The 21,453-nt window shown below is 39.9% G+C and overlaps 1 protein-coding gene across 1 annotated transcript in view; it reads right to left on the minus strand.

Annotated features, from left to right (window-relative positions):
• ankfn1b (ankyrin repeat and fibronectin type III domain containing 1b) overlaps positions 1-13,639 on the minus strand; it is a 150,472-nt gene extending 136,833 nt beyond the window's left edge. The window contains exons 1-2 of the mRNA XM_005748465.1: positions 13,133-13,639; positions 7,779-7,871 (exon numbers count right to left, since the gene is read on the minus strand). Of these exons, the coding sequence (XP_005748522.1) occupies positions 7,779-7,795 (17 nt within the window). The 5' untranslated portion in view covers positions 7,796-7,871; positions 13,133-13,639. The remainder of the gene's footprint in view (positions 1-7,778; positions 7,872-13,132) is intronic.
• Between the last annotated feature and the right edge of the window lie 7,814 nt (positions 13,640-21,453).

Here is a 21,453-nt window from a genome sequence, read left to right on the forward strand (position 1 = left end):
AAATTTAACTAAAGGTAAGACGCAAAAGATGCAAGACTATCAAAATAGCAAAAAACACCCGAACACCCAATACAGACACAAAGACCTAACAAGTTATAAAAAGATACTAGTTAGTAGGGCTCAGCCATATCATACCGTTCACGGTGAACGGTATGATATGGCCGAGCCCTACGGCCATATGGCCGGTAATATGGCCGGTAATACTTCACTTCATGTGCTTAAAATGGAAGGCTTTTTGTGCTCACCTAAAACCTTTAAGCTTGTCTTTTGCTAACTTGTGTAGAACTTCAATCTTAAGACATGTGTACAGCCACAGCAACACAAACACAGCAGCAATAGGCAGAAATTTCCCTTCTACTGTATGATACCCATCTACCCATTTTCTTAACCGCTTATCCAGTTCAGTGTCACAGAGGCAGCTGGAGTTTATCTCAGCTGACTGGGATAGGAAAGAGGCAGGCTACATCCTGGACATGTCCTATTGTAAGACATGACTTCTAACACTCTTCATGCAAAATTCAATACTCTTCTGAGTCAGAAACCCCTAGAGGACTCTATAGCTTTTTTCCTTCTTTCCCTCTCCCTCTTTCAGTCAAGTAACTCACATTCACACAGCAGCTAAGTATGTTCACTGCTGTCCTTTTTTAACGACACATAAACACTTCAGACATCCTCACATACACACACACAGTCTTTGTTTAGATGGAAGCTGACCACTGCTTCTGTTTTTGCTCATGTCTGATGTCCAGCTGACTCCCCTTCATGATTCATTATGCGGCAGTTCAGTGGGATATGCACTCCGCTGAGTGCGCTTCCTCGTTGCCTTCATTGTCTGAAGAATGATTAGGCTACCACTGCTGTATCTATTTGTGTGTGCGAGTGCACATGTGGAGGTGGGGTGTTCGATGTGCAGCGAGTGCTCTTCCATTGGCGTTCGCAATAACCCAAACCAAAAACACACTCAGAATTTCTGGGGACAAGCGAGCCATGTTTGGTGTCAAAACTCCACTTCAAGGTACAATAACAGAAAAGGACAACCGGGAATCAAAGGGGGGCGCTGATGCATTACTGTTTAAGCGTGTGCACATGGGAGTGTTTGCAGCAGGGGTTGACAGGGTACTGAGATCGTGTCTGTCTTAAGAACACAGGCATGAGACCTCCCGGGTATGTTGTTCGCACGTCCTTGGAGAATCACACCCAGCGGCTTACACGTGGACAGATAGGACGCACAAACACAGTCGCTCCCTGCGAGGCAGCAGTAATCCATCTTCTCAGCCCGAATGCATGCAGCACACTTCCACTCAGCATGATGCATAGAGATGAGCACAACGTAAACAGGCACCTCAAGTTGTTTAGTTGTGACAAAGATCAAAGAAAGAAACACGGCAGCTAAGACAAAAAACAAGCATGCTGATCTGACGTCAACGCCAGTAGGCCTAATAAATCCTGAACTCAACAAGACAGCTAAAATATTCCCTCAGACAGCAGCCACTTTGCCAGTGACGCGTCTCAGCTTTCACTTCACAGTAAGGCTGTGTATTTTGCACCAAGTAAGAGGGGGTGTGTGGTAGGGTAACGCTTTATTTTTTGTAGAGCGCAACTAAGTGAGTACCGAGAGCTGGAACAACCCATAAATCATCATCATCAAAAACAATTCACATAAATAAAGCAGTGCAAAGGCCATAAGTACCAGCACCAGTTTGTCTGTGCAGCCAGCACTGCTTCTGTGTGACAGAGTAGTCCTGAATGGCCCAGTTAGAGCCAGTTATATTTCCCCAGTGACAAAAAGTATTTGCTCAGCTCATCACAGTAGAGTTTAGGAAATAAATATCTTGAATCTTCTACTAAGCTTCATAGTTATCTGTTCATTCGCAAAAAACGAATAAAACCCACTGTAACATAAAAGCATAAAGAGCTACTAAACGTTAGTGTTATTCATGCAGAAATACACATTTTACAAGACGTCCAGTAGCCTCCTGTCTCCTTTGTGAGCAGTTATGTATTAATTTTACATTCGTCATCTGCCTGCCTCAGTTCTGAAGAGCCTGACTCCCAGGCGTCCACTTTCTGACATCGGCCTAGGGTGTTTGTTTTCCTTAAAGCACTTTTATAGGGCATGAGAACCCCTTAATAGACAGCAGGCTTCAATTTCTTTACACTGACTTCTTTATCAGATTGCTGCCAGCTTACTCTCAGTGGAGGTAATTCAATTCCGTTAAAAAAGGAGCCTGTACATTTACTCTGGTCAGCTGTTCCAGACAAATGATTCTGCTGTGTGCAAAGACAAATGACCCATTAAAGCATCTAAAACACTGCTGCACCTTCTGCGATCATTTTTCCCCTTTTTTTTTTCTTTTGCCCAAGACATAAGTCACATTTAAACCCTGGATTAAGCTCTTCAAATGATTTCATGTCATTTTCTAGATAATAAATGTACTTACTCAAGATAAACAGTCCAGTGAAGAATGACCCTAACTGCTATAATCAGTTACATGACGTCCCCGTCAACGTGATGATGATGACAAATAGTAAGATTAGACACATTGGCAAATGAAGTAAATAGTATTGATCCTCTTGTCATAATGCATTATTCTGCTGGAAAGCCTTGGGTACATGCATTTATATGGTTGTCATTTTTACATGTACCAACAACAAGAGTACTGCAGTCCAAACTTGGCACTTATTTAAAGCAAAGACCTCTACAGTTGGTCACTGTGCCCTGCCACACCGCAAAATGTAATCATGACGAGCACAAGGAACACGACAAACAGGCCAGGGCACTGACTCAGTTTCAACGCTCCTCTACAAGCCAATCAGATGGAGCATTTTAACAAATCCAATCTGCAGACCCTGCTGCCAGCATCAAGATGGTCCAAGACCACGATGCTCTCCTAGGTTAATACCCAGAGGGGTCAAAGCTATTTTTGGCAGGACAAGATATACACAATGTAAAATAAAATCACTGTACATTTATCTAGACAATTTTGTCTGGCCTAAATGTTTCCTTAAACAGATTATTCTTGTTTTTTATGTATTTAAAAGAACCATGCCAAATCTATATATTTGACCTACTGCTGACTAGTCTTCTTTTCCTTATTTCTTAAGTAGTGTTGCTCCAAAATAGGTAACCAGGCTCTTCCTGTCTTGTGCAAACATACATGGAAGTATATAAGCAAAACGTTTGGACAATTCAAACGAGCTTGAAAGTCAATATTTGGTATGACCACTTATATGCTGCAACACAGACTGAATTCACTCAGGCAAACTTTCTTGTAATTTCTTTAAGTAGTCTTCAGGAATGGTTCTCCCACCTTCTTGAAGGACATTCAAAGCTCTTCTGTGGATGTTGGCTGCCTTTTTTTCTGTTCTCTGTCAAGATGATCCTTCACTTCCTCAAATATGTTGAGGTCATGTTGAGGTTGTGCAAACCATGATTGATAGTGTTCCACGACATATCCAGATATGTTTTTACTGCAATGGCAGTCTGTTTGGGATCACTGTCATGCTAAAAATGGTGCTGCTAATCAGACAATCTGATGGTACTTTTCTGCTTTCATAACTCCATAAATTTTGACAAGATTCCCAACACCACGGCCTAAAATCTAGTCCCAAACCATGACAGAGCCTCCACCTTCTGTTTTACAGAAGGCTGTAGACACTTAATGTTGGACACCACTTCTGACCTCGTACATTTTGACGACAAGGTCACTTCAGTAGACCTTTTGCCACTGATTTTCAGTCCAATTTTGTGTAATTTGGCATACCTCAACCTTTGCTCCATGTTTCCCATTCTTAAACATGGCTTCTTGACAGCTACCCTTCCACTGAGATCATTTCTGATGAGGCTTTAGTGAACAGTAGATGGATCAATTGTAGTGCCAGATACACCTCTCAATACTTTTTTGATGGATTTTCTATTTCTTAAGAACATGAATTTCAGATACTGTTCATCTACTGTAGGTTGTTTTTAGGCCTTCCACATCTTCTTTTATCCCCCACTTGCCTGTTTTCCTCACATTCCTCGTTTGAAGCTTTGTAAGATCCCAAAAGACGGAAGGAATAAGTAGTAGGGTTTAAGAGTGTAATAACGGACTGAAACAGAAGATGGCAGCACTGCATGTACAAGGATGCCAGCTGCCGTTAAGCCCCGAAGAAGAAGAAGTAGTGTCCGGTATCGTAGCTGTGTCCAAATTCAGGAACAGCATCCTCCTGTGCCCGCATTTGTAGGCCGATTACGTTACAGCGACACGATGAAGACTGTCCAAATTCGAAGACTCCGACAAATGCGGCCGACAAATGCGCCCTTCATTTCCCCAGATTTGAAGGATGGGTCGGGTGTATACTTCGTGGCCCAACCTATCCCAGAATTCATAGCACGGCCCTGCTCAGTTTCCAACAATGGCGGCAGCTAGTTAGTTTTAATATTACTCTTATTATTCTTTCTGGGTCACAAAATAAACGTTTAACATATTTTCAGGCGAGAATGTAGCTGTGTAAACTTCAGATATCTGCTTGGTTTATCAAGACACCACATGTTTTCAAAAGCACTTTCGGAGACGACTGTTACCCACCAGCTCGTTAGCTAGCGGGGGTTCAAGGCTCACTAGAGCCGGTGAGAACACCGGACTCCCGGCAAATCGTTTTCAAACCCACCGCCGTCTTTCACTACTCAGGTTAAACATGATGTATAAGTCACTTAGATAACTTAAAAATGTTATTGTTTGGCTTATTTCAGTATATTCTTTGTTCCTTAGTAAATCAGTTTGGCTGAGATTAAAGTTATAGTTTTTACACAGCTGAATAAATGTCAAGCAGACAGCTGATTATCAGAAGTGTGAGATGCTCGAGAATATACTCCGGTGTCCTGTTATATCTCAGATAGCAAGGAGCAGACAGCTGAGTTTATTAAACTCCACCGAAACAATCTGCAAATTTCATTAAAATGTAATAAACTATGATCTTGTCTTTATTTTTAGTCAGCACGTACCTTAAGCACTTAAAGCTGTAAGCTAATGATAGTCATATAAGAGCAGGTGCATGCTGGTGCAATAAGCTGTACGTTTTACGTCCAATGGATGCATGATCTGATTAGTCGACTAATCGCAAAAATAATCGGTGACTAGTCGACTATCAAAATAATCATTTGTGGCATCCCTACAGTCAAACTGCATTATCTTTGGCCTTTTCTTTTAGTCATTGAAAGTAGAAAGAAAGTGTTGCATTGTTATGCCTCAATGATTCACAAGCCATTTTTAAGTCCTCTGGAAATGGTCAGGTACAAGGTCGGGACCTTCACAAAAGCTGGAACTATGATAAGAAAGTCTGGCTTCTTGGAAGCAAAATATAAAGAAATGAAGGATGCCTCAAGACTTTAGCACAGTACTAATACTACTGTGACAAAACAATTTTAAGACAGTTTAGGAGCGCTAACACCTGCAATTAGGTGTGAACCAGCGACAGGCTATGTCATGGGATATTAAACAGTGCAATCTAATATTAAACCACACTTGTTCAGGAAACATCTAAGTGATCTCAGATATCAATGTTCCAGGCATTTTGTTAGAGCAAATATACAAATGAAAAAGTAAGCCTCTTAGGAATTCAAAACTACATGAAGACAGAGGAAATGTTATGAGGCATTAAAATGGAAAGGCCATTATCGCCCACTCTCCCAAACTCCAATATTTGAAATATAGAATACTGATGAGTTAATCAATAAACTGGCAACATCAATCAACTAACAAACATCTTTTCTTAAAAGGCGTATTGTATAATTAGATTAAAAATGGGACTTGCCAAATTAATTCACACAAAGAAACGCTAATAGGATTAATTCCTCATGGTAAATGGTTGCATCGCCCTCTGTTGGTTGAGTACCTAAATCTAAATAACCACAAATATAACAAGTTTTCATTATTATGCTTGGCCTTATCTTATCAAGACTGAGTCAACAAAACATTAATTGGAATGCGCCGAGTGTCAAACAATTACTGACTCCGCTTTATCTGGAAAACACAAACTCTATTACACCGGTGATGATTATAATAAATAATGTTGTGTGTTTCTCTGTACTCAGGCACAACGATAGAGTGGAAGGACAGAAATATGGTGTCTTTGGGTGCATTCACGCAAGACCAAACACACACACACACACACACACACACACACTATCGGGAACAACAGAGAAAGTATTTGCTGTCACACATACACAAGCTTGAGTGTATGTGTGTGAACATGCATGGGGGTGCGTTTATAGCCCCCTTGCCTGTTGCCATGACTCACCAATGAGTCACAAGCCAGGGAGTGCGAAGTTGCGCAAATCAGGAGCCCTTCTTTGTCACTTCATAGTTTGGCATGGTGGCAGCAGCAGGTCGGTGACGTAATCTAATCATTAAGAGAAAGCTAGTCATCCTGGCATGGGAGTCAGAGGTGTCAAAAAGGGAGGAGGGCTGATTCAACAATCACTGACTCAATATGAGACACGAGTAGGGCTGACACTTGGTTATTGCAAATGAATGGTCTCACTTGACAGGTTGGAGTGTAGGGAGCTGAAGGGAAAGCAAGCAGGCACGCATCCCTTTCTAGGCCCAGTCACAGGTATGAATTATACATTCTGCGTCCATGCCGCTGAAAGATATGTATAATGAAATCCCACCATGGATCGTGTGATTCACAGACACACACACACACACACACACACACACACACAGAGCGCTTACTGTATGTGCACACAGCCCAGAAACACAATGCCAATCCTGTTTCAGCTATCTGCAGAATGAGCTGAGGAGTGAAGATAGAACTCCCATGGCTCTTATCACACTCTGCCCAGCTACAGCAGCGTCGACAAGACGAGAACCGCACATGTTTGCAGAGGAAACTACTGTGCGTTGAATGAAGGAAAGCAGGTCTTTCAGAGGATAACAGCACATTATAAAAGCTGAGTCTGAGCTAGATGGCATGACGCTGAGTTAAGAGTTTTTGCATTCGCAAAGTGGACAAAAGGCATTTAGGGTCAGATAAATCACCTGCCCATCCCCCAACAACATTCAGATGGTGTGGTTACTGCTCTTCTGTGCCATCCTTTCCAGGCTTTTTTAAACTTTCTGCTGACTTGCTGTTCAAAGAGGAAACGTAGCCACAGAGTTTACGAATAATTGCGCGCCTTCATTGAATTCGAGATGCGACTGCTCCCAAGCGTATTCATGTTATATGTGGGTTGCTTTGTATTGCCTGCCCTCTTTGGTTCAGAGAGCCTTGCAAGATTGTTTATCCAACCCTCACTTTCGCAGAACTGCCTCCATCAAATCAAAGAGCCAACCTTTCGCATGCTGGACGATGATGAGTTCTGTTTAGCTAAGAATAGAAAATAACAAGATTTCTAAATGCACAGACATGCACCACAACAACCTGCCTCACCAAAATATCCAAAACATGCAGAAAGACAAAAGATGTGTTTAGATGTCACCACTGTTTAATCACTTATAAATATCCTTAAATCAAAGTCTTTGAAACATTTGGCCCCTGAAGTTTCTTATTAAGGCATCTTATTTACAGTTCCCAAAATGCTTGGTGAGCTGATGTAATCTCTTAGTAGATGCAGTATAGCTATACACCGCCAAACACAATGCCATGCATGCAGCTGAAGCTTGGGCAACAACAGTTCCAGGAAGCACCAAAATAGAGACAGGACGTTCATTTAGTAAACACAATAAAGCATGTCAGCAATCTGTGTAAAACAAGCTGTCAAATAAGATAAAGAAAGACATGATCTGTCTTACTCTATGAGTTGCTCCATTCCAGCACCCTGAGGCTCCAGTGGCTCCCCAGGTGGGGATTTGTAGTCCTCCTTTTTACACCCACTTGTTTATTTCCTGGAAGCAGAGAAACAAGTGTGTTATTCCGAAAGTGCATTAGAAGAAAAGGCCTGTATTTATCGACAGTTATTTTTACAGTAGGGTGAAATTCCTTTGTTTTCCCAGTTAGGAAGCTGAGGTCAGCAGCACACTGTAAACAATGTAAAACAGAGGGAAATGCTGAACAAGCACATGTGGGCCTATCTTTAAGTCATACATCAAAATCATCATTCATTTTAAAGCTGAAGGTGATTTTTTCCTTCAAGCTATCGGTCTTGTAGTTTGCATGTCCTCTGTATCTGTCAACCTCTCCGTGTTTTTTTAAGGGCCTCTCAAGCCCAGTGAGATCTTGAGGTGTTCAGTTTCAACGTTATCGTCATGCTGTGTGATTTATGATGGAAACAGAGCATAGGGCTGGTTTCTGTGTCCTTTGTGAATTTCTCTGAATGTTACACTACTACTACCAAGTATCGCAGCCTTCTACTTACACATCATGAATCTGAATAGGTGTTTAAAGCCCATAAACACGATCAGGACTATCAGGTCTTTTCTTACATCCATTTACAACTGGTTAATTACATGATTTGTACATTTAGTGTAGCAATGGAACTGACTTTCAAAAAGTTAATTCTGTTCCCGTTTTCAGTGGGAGAAACGTTTCGTCGCTCATCCAACTGACTTCTTCAGTCTCCATTGACAGCAGGTTTCCCCAACCTTACAGTACATTTGCACAATGACTAAAACTAGCACCACTGATGAACAATGGGCCACACGGTCAGTTTCTTGATCATTAATATGCAATTTGTCATGACCATTGATCAATGGCCGTAAGTAGCATTCACAGAGAGTGGGGGAATGGCTACAATCACAGCATTGTAAGATGGTGACAGATGTACCCTTAGTCCCCCTCCTCGATTCAGAGATGGTCTTTCCCTTTTCACGTAAATGACCTCATTGACTCCTCGCTCAAACCAGAGTTCCTCCCTGTGCAGGATGTGTACATCCTCATCATTGAAAGAGTGGCCACTCGCCTATAAGTATGAATAGACTGCAGAGTCCTGGCATGATGAGTTAGCTCTTCTGTGTTGTGCCATCCACTTAGCCAGAGGTTAAGGAGGAAACACTTACAGACATTTTTTCTGGCAAGTCCAAAGGCCCAAAGATCCATGTAACTGTGATATATAACAAATCAAGTCATTTTATGCTTAGAGTACATTTAAAGATGTCTATCTGTCTTTATTAGTGAAAAACACTGTTGTAAATGCAAAAATACCCTGTAAATACTATCATTACTGTAGATAACTATGTATTTTTACTTTATATTACATGTAGTTAAACCTATGGGTTCATTTATAGAAGGAAAACAATAAAGTTGTTATTAGTTAACCTTCAGTTAAAGTTAGTAGTGTTTAGATGGCAACAACTAAAAAACAATAAAGCAAGCATAACACTGGATGACATGATAAATAGAGATGCCCTGGTTGACCAGCCAGGGACCAGAATCAACTGATTGCCAGTGTTATCGGCCTTGACCAGTGACTGAAAGATCAGCTAGCAAGCCTGTGCACAACAAGCACAGGAACACAGGCAGACAGTCCTCAGTGTGAGTCCTCACTCAACACAGATTCTCAAATGTTTTTTGAATGTTTAGAACAGCAACCCAAATCAAACACTTAAATTACCCTCACACAGCAGAAAACAAACAGCAAACAGCAAAACAGAAACTAACAAAGGCAGAGTAGCTAAAGCTAAAGCTATCAAGAGCTCAGAGCCAGCTACAAGCTAGCAGCCTCAATATAAGCAAAGAGTCAAAGAAGTTGCAAGGAAAATTCTGGAGATTCGTGAAACAAAGAAAAGGGTCCGTGTCCTGTTATCTGGTGAAGCTATAAACATACAGGAAAATATGTCAGGTAAAACTTGTAAACTAGCACATAATGACAAAACAAGCAAATCTGGTCTCAGTTTCAGAACTGCGAAACCCAGACCATAGGTCTTAAGATTAAGCCCAATCTGAATATGCTTGAGAGTTTAGTTTTTAGTTTTTAGTCGACTTTTGAAAGTCTTTAGTGGAAAAAGATCCCCATAGCCCTTTTAGGGACATTTAAAGAAGCAAAAATGTTTTTATAATTAATCCTATACTATTGCCAATATTACTATACTAGGGCAGACACGCTCATGTTTGCCAGTGAAGAGTCAAGCTGTAGTATTTGAGCCAAATGCAATCATGATAATTTGGGACTTCCAGCATATAAAGGATTTTAGTACAGCAGTGGATCTATTAGAAGTATAGGTGACCTTTCCAAAGGTTATTAAAACAAAATAAGTGTTTTAGATTAGCTAAAAGCATTACAAGAAAAAAAATGAATCAAATCACAAAGGCTGAGATTTACAATATGGTACCAAGGAAGGTTTTTTCTAAATAAGTAACTGTTACTCAACAATTAAATTACTAAAACAGTTGCTCTTTCATTTCCTGTGATTGACTAATCAAGTTACTGCTGCAGGTCTACAGTGACAGTTATTCTTTTCTTTTTCTTCACACATACACAGCTCAACTTGAATCAGTACAATGCGCATGAATCTAATCAATAGCTTTCATGTAAATGTCAGGCAATTATGCAGAGCTGCAGCACCTGGATAAACTGCATATGGGTGCTAACACCTCTTTCGCCCCGAGCCTGCATGTTAATTAAGCTGAACATCTGGCGAGAGGAAAAACACACTGTCGGATTGAACCGACGGGATGCTGCCTTGATCCAAAGTGCTGAATGTTTTGGAAGGTGAACTTCAGTTAAATTTTTGATGCGCTTATTTCCCTGTGCCAAGATCTACTGCAGTCCAAAAAAAATAAAAAAAATACAGGGATTAGGAGCCAATCTTTTGCTGATGGTAGGAAATCTCTGGCTAAGAAAAGACAGCGGATGCTGAAATGTGCTGTAAGGTCAAGTTCCTACTTTTAACTGAATACATCATACTGATATCACAGAGGAGAGCATTGGGATTACATGACATGCAATGAAGTTATTAGTTTGTTTTTATTTTTACGTCTGATGTGGCAAACCGTACTAAACTGAGACTAATGTGCCCTGGAATGGACTGATTGTGATAAAGAAACAAAAATAAATGGAGACTTCCACCGAGCATAAATGCCCTTGTGCTCTTTGTTTGGGGAACCAGTCGATTGAGTTTTTGTGTCCCAGCATGGCAGAGTTTGGTCAACAGACAGACAACCAGACAAAGCAATTTATACCAGCTGTTCACAGATAAAAAGAACAACAATACATCAAACAGCAAGAACAAAAGACGACTCCACAACAGAGCAAAGTGTTATTGACTCACTGGTATCTCGGCTTTATTATCGCTCTCTAGTTCTGCCAGCACTAGCTAGATTTTGATAATCCTACTGTATGATGATAAAAGATTAAAGCAACATTTAAAAACGGCATGTTTTATTTCTCTTTTCACATATTTGTAAGGTATGCACCTTTCCTTTCCTTCCACCTAGTCATGCATACTTGATCCATGCTGTACGGTAAGCAGGAGCAGTAGCCAGCCGCTGCCTGCCTGTCCCATCAAACATGCATAAGAAACAGATGTATCTTTGATGTAGGTTTGTTCATGTTGCCCCCGTGTGCATGAGTGTGTGAATGAGTGTGTGTGCTTGTATGTTTAGTGTCTCTTTTTCTTCTTCTTTTTTTTAAGTGTGCTTCCAGGCCCTACGGGCACAAGCTAGGCTGAGGAGATGCGGCTGCATGCCCCGACACACAAGTAGAGACGGAAGGTTGCCACAGATCCAAGGGAGGATAAATGATCGATGCAGCCATGCATTATCTTTGAAAGCATGATTCCTATTGAGGAAAGGAAGTATGCAACTGTAATAGCTCCTGTTATTAAAACTACACCATTATGCATTCATTCCAGGTTTTGTTCAGCCTGCTTCAGATTAGCACAAGTGGTGCTCTACTGTACTATATTTTAAAGGCTTAACCATGAATATGTTTGCCTTTTGCACTGACAGTCAAGGAAGCTTTGAGAATAGGCACCAATAAATTCATACCTTCATATATCCATAAAGAGAGAACTATTGTGGAATATAATTATTATTTTAAAGGTATATTTAGGGATCCTAGTACTCACAGCTTGGACTGTATTCAGAGGTTACTAATGTTAGAGTATTTCGCTGGCACTGCACTTAATGACAAGCATGGCACCGGTTCACGAGACACTCATCTTTAAGCACCTGGAATAGTGAAAACTTCCCTTGCACAAGACTGTAAACAAGCATAACCATGAGTCATCTGAGCGAAAAGCTTTCCTATCCTGCATGTTGCCAGCTTCATTCCAGCCAGTAGGTCCCAATTTGCTCCGTCTGGTGTGTCTGCTGTATGACTGAACTGTAGTTACCCTCCACCCACCTTCAAAAAACCCCCACCCGTAAGTTGATGACCACCTAATGTTACCCAGTCCTCAGTTTCCTACCATCTACACACAAATGCAAACATACCGTAGTGTAACACATGTATTTATTTTGTCATTCACACAGCTACTACTTCCATTCTCTCTCTCTCTCTCTCTCTCTCTCTCTCTCACACACACACACACACACACACACACACATCTTTTTCCTTTTCCCCTAAGACAATTGTGTGTTGCTAACTCTCTATTGTAGAAGCCAGTCATTTCCACATGTGTGCTGACCATAAAGCAGCAAAGGGCCGACTAAAAGCATCCTTTTCCTGACTGGCAGGGTCACAATCTGCCTCATATAAACACAGGACACACCTTAGCCCAACAGATTCCACATATCCTTCTGACCTCGTTACCTCCCCCGAAGTGCTCCTCTTTCCACTGACACAGGATACTAATAAATAAATGTTGACAAAGCCGCTTTTTTTTTTGGTTTTTGTTGTTTGTTTGTTTTTTATATCTTTCTCGTTGACGGGTAAAAGACAAAAAAAGAACACTCTTTGGGGTTTTTTAATTAAAAAAAAAAAAAAGTTTAAAAGCAAAGCTAAGCCGGGGTCCTTTTGTGTCTCTCAACGTGCCTCGCGCAGGGTTTCCCTAGCATTGTCATGACAACTGTGTGTACGCACCGACACTGGCCTTTGAAAACAATACACCCACAAAAAGTTGACTGAAGTGGGCCAGCTAAGATTTTTTTAAATGAAAAAAATCGTCCAGAAAACAGAGTGAAGCAGAGATATTAAGCGGAAAGGAAATGAATAGCGAACAAGTGCACAAGTGGGGACAAAAAGTGTAAGATGCAGTCATTCCCATACCTTCTTGTCGAAGAAGTATTTGTTTCCTTTTCAACTATTCCCGGGTGCCGTTCTTGTTAGCTAGAGTCAAGCGACTACTTAGCTTTTGTCACTGTGTTCTAAACAATTAGTTTGTGACACCGGTAATGTGTAGCGAGCCGTAGCAGCACGAGAAACAACTCCACCAAGCTGTAACTTTTCTCCGCCCCGGACTGCCTGCTTCTGTCTATCGGGGGGGATGCTTCGCTCCGCCTAGCTCAACCCTGAAGATAAATCACTGTGATCCACCGGATTTCAACTTTGTGTCTCCTTGCTGGTGGCAACATGTCTCCCCCCCCGTAAAATTACACAGTATGCTATTTATAATTAGCGAGTTTCTTTAATCCCATTATATTTACCGCTTTTTTAGTGCAAAATCGAAGCCACTATTTGTGCCCCGTCTCCAGGCCAGAGTCAATTGTGATGATTGATTTCGGACAGGACAATTATATTAATAAGAGTTTAATGGGTTTTAGACTTTGCCCCGCTTCTTCATTAGCGAATCGGCTTAATCCTTTGAACTTTCCTTGTTCAAACAACCCGAGTGACACAGACATTAAAAGAGGTAATCCAGACTCACTCAACTGAATGCTTCACATGCTACCCTTTACTCCAAAGACATTTACATCTCTCCCCTGTTTTAAAGGGACAGCAGACTAAGATGGAGTGGAAGGGCCACAGCAACACTGGCACAGTGTGGTGATAAGAGGACGCTGAAGAGAATGCAGAAAACTGAAGCTTGTCAGATTGAAAAAAGCACATTAACTTGAGAGTTGGCTGGATTTGTAAAAAATAAAATAGCTGGCAATGGACAGATGCAAGATATACACGATTACACCCAGTATCAACAACAAAGAGGATGTATGTTGTATCATAAGACACAGTGATAAAGTTATTTCACTAACTCATCAACACAAGACATTTTGTAAAGGGTAAACCCAGCCATGCTAGGGTTTAGCGTACTGAATCAAAACTAGCTATGTGTTTTGTTTGTTTTTAATTTAAATGACCACAATTGTACGGAAGTAACAATCATGTTGTATATTATGTGTAATATATTTCCACAAATGTTTGAAGTGCACTCACCAGCTTTTGTGTGTATTATCATGATGTTATTGAAAAGGATAAGATTATGTTTAATTAAGTGTCCTCACACAGAGACACACACATACACACACCTCTTCTTGTCTCCTTCCTGTCTCTCATCTCCTTCTCTGCTCCCCCAGAAGACTGAGCGAACTAGTGAGCCCTTCCTTTCACTGAATCAAAAAAAAAAATAATGGCATACATAACAGTTTGACCGGCATGAACTAGTAGTTCTTTTTTAAAGTGATTCTCAAAGACCTTTTAGCCAAGAACTTGGTATATCTTGGTATAGTCAATTGAAGAAACTGGACAAGTGGAGGATAAAAGAAGAGGTCTCTGCCTTAAAAACAAAAACAAACAAAAAAAACAAACAAAACAGCAGCAGCAAAAACCTGACACAGGACCTGAGACACCCATCTGACCCTTTAGCTGACCCATCTCCTGTTCACTGAAACACACACACACCTCTTCTTGTCTTATTCTTCTCCCACAAACACATTTTCTCCTCTGCTTTCTACCCTTTCTGTGTGGAGTTTTCCTGTACTTGTGTGGGTTTTCTCCACATACTCCAGCTTCCTGCCATGGTTACTGGGCGATTCTAAATTGGCTGCAGGTGTGATTGTGAGTGTGCATCAATAAAGACTAGGGTCAAAATTATAAGAAAGAAAGTCATCAGAGTCCCTCCTGAGACCAGCTTTATGGAGGTAAAGTTGTAGATCAGCAATAATAGGAGTCTGATGACAAGATATGGTATGCAAAGTTGTCAAATATCACAAAGTACATAATTACACTGTAGGTAGCTACTTACAAATTTATATTTTTGTCTTTAATTTTAAAAGAAAATTAAGTTTGGGAGCCAACATGGTTCATACTGTTAACCACTAGATAGCATCAGCGTGCCACTAGCTGGCACTGATACTAATACCATAAACAGGACTATACAAAATCTTACAGTGTTCAAATCATTCTTAAACACAATTCACTCCCAAGTAATAACAATAATCTCAAGAACTGAAGCAATCAACAAAGAAAATATTTACCCCATAGAATTCTACAGGACTGGAAATCTTTTTACAACCATATCTCCCCATCCGGTGGCCTTGCAGCAGAATGCAAGTTTTTAGACTATTGGCTTAATTTAATCAACCAGGAAGCTAGCTAGCATCCATGTTTGATAGTGTTTATGACTTGGATGTAATATTTTACATGAGAGTGGATGGAGCAAGTGTGCGCGCACCTAGCTGTAGGGAGCAGACTTTATCACTATTCATTACTTTATTGTCTCCTAATCACAATCTTTTATTTATTTTGGGATGATTTATTTGACCTCAAACATACCTTGATGGTAGTTTTTGTTGGTTGTTAATTACTTTTGCATTAATTTTAATATTTTAACCTAAACACTGCTGAAGTAGCTGAATACGTTTTTTTTTAAGTCATATTGAAAAAAGAAACCCTCTGCACCATATTTCCTGCCTTTTAATCCAGGATTTTGCAGAATAACATTCTCGTCTGGCAAACATCAAATCCTGCAAAGCTTCTGTGTCTCACTGTCGTTTGATATGAATGCCTTTATCATATACGGGGGAAACACATGCAGCTGACTGATAAATTAAGAGAAAGCCCTTAATAACTGAAGATTCTTCCAGACAATATATGATGGATGAATTTATCGTACAAAAAATGAAAAGCATCTTTTTCACCTCCAAAGGAGACTTCTTTGAAGTAACACATCAAGGCTCTCCATTAGTAACATCAGAACACAAATGTAGAAAGCACTTTTTTGTGGGCTCCAATTTTCTATGTGGCCTCAACTGTATTTTTAAGGCTACTGCCATTTTAATTTGGGGGGTAAGGGAACGGGGGACAATCAAGCTTGGTTAACAAGATCTGTCAGCAGACTGTGCAGGTTCAGTGTACAGGCACAGATACTTGCTAATTAGCTCGACTATTAGAAAAACTAGAATTTCAGTATATAAAACAGACTTCTTGAACAATCTGTTACCAAAATGAACTGCACAGCAAGTCAACTAATTTATCAATATTTCTTACCAGAGCTCCAATTCATTTATATAGCACATTAGAATATGTCTAGGACTGTCTAGCAGCCAATACATGAAACACCTGACTGTTAGCGTTTAAGTCTCTAATAATGCAGGAGATCAATATCCGACCAATATCCTTTCTTTAAAAAAAAATCAGGCTGTAAATATGTTCATTTCTGCCATAAATATTAACACGAGTCTGTGTCGACTGACTTGCTTTTTGAACCAGCCTTATTTGAGGTATTGCAATTTCTTTAGTTCCCTTCATTTGTTCGCTTCAAAGTTTCAGTTTAGTGGGAACATGTTTTGTAAGAATGGTCTCTGCCACATTAGGCTTCCTGACTTGTAAGTCTAAGTCAAGCAACAGTAAATTGTTCTAATGTTCATAATGACCCATCACCAATATGTTTTTGAAACAATTATAATGCCATGTAATAGGGTTATACTTATACTTATTTAAAATAAGAGTAAATCTGATTTTTTATTGTAGAAGCCATGGCGTCAGGGTCAAGGGTTCTTCACTGTCAATTGACATTGTCATCTTTCACCAGGTTGTTATCAGCCTCCCCTCCGTAATCATCATGTTTTTAATCACAGTTTTTATATGTAGGCAATGCGTCGTTGCCAGGAACAGCAAGCTGGGTGAGGTTATGGAAGGACACAGTTATAAGTGACTTTAGTCTTAGTTAGCAAAGTGTGACAGCAGAAAACACAAGCTGTCACACTTTGCTGGGCACTGAAACAGAAGCTGGCATATAAAAGGGCCTAGTGATGCCATATAATGCATCATTAGTATTATTATATGTGCTACAGCTTTCTCTAACTCAAGGTTTTAAAATGTATTGAATATTTCTTTATAGAGCAATTATAGAACATTTTTATTACAGTCAATTTACAGTATGCTCAGGCTGAACATAAACAACAAAGGCAGTCTCAGTTCATGTACTTTAGGTTTTGTAATTCCTTTGGCAAAATTATTGGCTGTTTTATATGTTTTATGGTTAGGTGAAAAAGAAAGCTTATACAAGACTCTGTATTCCTGTGAAAAACTTTGTCCAGGCCATGATTCAGTAGCTTCTAGGTCTACCTGTAGCAGCAAAAACTGAAGTAATCATTTTCTGTATGACTATTAGTCTCTTGCATCATTGTGGAGGAATTTTGGGTCACTCTTCTTTACAACATTGCTTCAGTTCATTGAGGTTTGCGGGCAGTTGTATATGCACTGCTCTTTTAAGGTCCCATCACAGCATTTCAATGGAGATTGAATAGAATTCTTTTCTCTTTCAGCTATTCTGTTGTAGATTTGCTGCTGTGCTTGACATCATTGTCCTGTTGGATTATCCAGTTTCAGCTAAGTTTTAGCTGTCGGGACAGACAGCCTCACACTGTACTCCAGAATCCTTTGGGATACAGAGGGTTCATGGTTGACTCAGTGACTGCGAGGTGGTTAGGTGCTGTTGCTGAAAAACAAACCCAAGTCATCAACCTTCCTCCTCGTGTTTGACAGTTCGTATGAGGCGTTCGTGCAGATATGCTGTGCTTGTTTTTTTTTGTTTTTTTTAACCATTTGGTATTAATCATTGTATTAACACACACCTGAATGCTTCAGACTAATATACTACCAAATGCTGCTGCTTATAGAGGTGCTCAAACTTGTTGATGATCAGTTAATCAAGTGCATTTGATTAGCAGCACCTGGCTGCTACTTACCCGCTTAATTCCTATGGAAGCAGAAAGGATGTACTTAGTTTTTAATAGTTTTTCATTCAGTAACACCTGTTTAAATTATTAGATCTTTTTTTCACATTGCTTACATCTGCATCTGTGATCAAGGACAACTTGGGGATGTCTTTTTATGGTGATGGGAAGAATATTTACCTCTAATTAAACTTTTACCATGTGTGACTCAGAGTTAGAGTTTACAATACACTGATACTTCCTGTTGTCCAGTTTCTATGTTCAGGTAGTTTCAACTTCTCATTATCTTAGATGTTTAGCCATCATGAACATGTTACCTCACATTCTGCGATGTCTACTGGCTACATAGTTTCTACATGAACTACATGTGGGCTACATGTGAACTACATATGAGCTACATAGAAATCATAGCTGAAGGTTGTTTTTAAGGGTGATCCCACTTACTCCGGATCTGCAGCGCAGGAACTCCTCTAAATTTCTGTCTGTTTAGAACCACAGCACACTTACACAAAATTTGTCTTGAAGAAATGCATGATATAATCATCACCAAGAGTGATTTCTGTCCTTACAAGCCTAATACCAAGCTGTCAGGATCTGGTAATGGGGTCACTGTAATGGGGTCAGCCCCATACACAAGAAACTGTGATGCACTGTGTATTCTGACACCTTTCTGTTTGAACCAGCATGAACTTTTTTAGCAGTTTGAGGTACAGTAGGTTGTCTCTGTGATTCAACCACATGGGGCAGCCTTTTAACTCCCCAATGCATCAATAAGCCTTGATCGCCCATGACCATGCAGAGTATACAATTCCAACAAGCTTCAAAGTCAATAATTGGCATGACCGCCTTTATTATTCAACACAGTCTGAATTCCCTTAGGCAGGCTATCTTGTATCTTCTTTAAGTAGTCCTCATGAATAATTCTCCAGGCATCTTAAAGGACATTTCAAAGCTCTGCTTCTTGTTCTAATACAGGGGTGTTAAACTTATTTACCACTTTATCACGCGGAGAAATGGCTTACTTAAGATAAAAAATTAGCTGTATGTGGCCCACAATATAAAATGAGTTTGGTATCCCTGATTTAGTCCTCACTAGGCCATAAAACTCAATGAACAAGTGGAAACAAGCTGAAATGAAAAACAACGCATGACAAATCTGTCACAGCATGATGAGGAGATACAAGGTTTAACTTTTGCAGGATGCTGATGAATGGATGAATCTCAGGCGTGCAGGACAATTGGACATCGAGGTTAGAACTCATCAGTGAGAACTGATATTGTTAAAGAAAGAGAGAGACACAGCAACAAAGAAATCACAGGAAACAATGTGAGGAAGATCCCCCCAAAAACTGTAGAGACACAGTTTTACCAGATGTTCTCTGCTGTTGTCTGGATTCTGAAATGGGAGAAATAATAATATTGAGCAGAAACAATGAGAGGACAGGACATCAGAGATTGATGTTGTGTGTGTGAACCATGTTTGTATGTTTTTAGGTTTTAAGTTGTTTTTGTTGGTTTCATTAAAGTGATTTGAGACCATCAAAATTAAACATTCTGTTAAAGCCCAACTCTCATTTTATTCTGATGTGTACATTATATGTTGATGACTCTATTCTTTAATGGGGAAAATCCATCAACCATATCAACCAAAGTAACTTCATCACTGATATCGTTTCTAGAGGCTGATGAAAGGTTGGAAATGCTGCACCATCCTTATGATTTCCCAAAAAGGTGTCCTTCTTTCCCGCGGTGCTACGCCCTGAAAGTACACTTATAGTTTTAGCAAATTACAAGAGGATCATTATTATTATTTAACAGTTGGAAGGTGGATATGGTGAATGATGGATGATGATGGAGAGAAAGATCAGTGAGCGTTGATTTAAGAGAGGTGGAGGAAGAGATGGAGAAGTGGAACAGAATGGAATGGAGGCCAGGTGGAGAAAGGAGGGATGTGGAAGCAACTGTTGTCCAGCCTGCTGAACCCCCAGCAGCCTCGTGCGCACTCTTGTCAGCAGAAGGTTTCCTGTTTCTGGTCACCCAGGACCAGGAGCCTTTTTTCTTTTTCTCCGGCTCTTTCTCCCATTTTATTTTTTTCTTCTTTTTCCTTTCTTTGCTTTTTTTCTTGGCCTCCTCCTCGTCGCCTGATGTGGATCTGAAGAGCCTGAAGCTTTTTTCTTTTTCTTCTGATGTTCCACGAGTTCTGTTTTTGTTCCACAGTTTATTATTTTACACTACATTATTTATTTTATTCTTCGGCTAAAACACTGCACAATTTTGCAGCTGTTCTGTCTTGTCCTTTTGAGTTTCTCTGTTTTTTTATATTTTGCCTCTCATTGTATGTTTTGAATATTTCAGAATTTCTGGCCTCCACTTCTTTGTGCTTTTTTACCAGTTTTTCGTAATCTTGCACTTGTTTTATTTTCTCCTGCTGCATTTCTGTTCTGCAGCTGTTGGTTCTTCATCTCAAATGCTTTACATTTCTGCTGCAGTTCTTGTTTTTCTTCTATTTGTTTGCTTTGCTGAAATTGCTTGTAGTCATGTGTATCATGATCATGATGTATCATGTATTGTGTGTGCATCTTTCAACTTCGCTTCCAGCTCTGCCACTTCCAGATGCATCTTTCCCTCCATTATTTGGTATACGTGCTCCAGCTGTTTATGTTTTTCTTCCAGCTGTGCATGCTGACTTTTTATGCTGTCCATCTCTTGTAGCTGCATAAAGATTATTCTTCTCTTCCAGATCTTTGTATTTGTGCTCCAATTCTTGCATCTCTTCCAGATGTTTTTTATTCTGAAATTACTTCTGTTCTTTTCAAACACAACTTGGATGTGTGCATTGTTAAGGTTTTACCATATCCACGTTCTCATGCTTCAATATATGGTTTTCCTCTTCTAGCTGTTTGTTTTTTTCCTCAAGTAGCTTACATTCCCCCCCCCCCATGTTTTTCTAAAATCTGCAAAGGTATCTGCATGAAAGAAATTTCTTCTTTCATTCACGTTCATTCATGACATTCTGGTAGCTTGTTGCCAAGACTGTCCAGTTTTAGCTTTTTTAGGAGGTTTTTTTTTTCTTTTGTTTTTAACTGTAGTCATACAAAAAAGAAATTTCTAAAAGTTACAGAGGTTTTATTAGAGACATAGGTAATTGTCTTGCAATTTGACATAATTTGTAAAAGTAAAAAAATTTCTTTAGTATTGAAAAGCAGAAAATAGGCTTTCTTGTCAGAGGTCATTTTTGGGGAAAACACGAAAAGAAAACCACCGACCGACAACATTGTACACAACAGTAGACTGGTGTGTAGTATGCAAGTGAATAGTGCAGAAAATAGAGATTTTTGATGGAAAACTGGTCTCAAAGCACACTGAGAAATAGAGCTGTGCAGGACGTGCGATTCTTTTGTGGTGGAAACAAGACAGAGTAGGAGATTCATTACAATCTTTTTCAGATGTGAAGCGTAGTTTTGGTGTTCTTTT

This window comes from Pundamilia nyererei, unplaced genomic scaffold (genome assembly GCF_000239375.1).
Source record: "Pundamilia nyererei isolate P.nyererei 1_Seehausen unplaced genomic scaffold, PunNye1.0 scaffold00223, whole genome shotgun sequence".
Taxonomy (NCBI): domain Eukaryota; kingdom Metazoa; phylum Chordata; class Actinopteri; order Cichliformes; family Cichlidae; genus Pundamilia; species Pundamilia nyererei.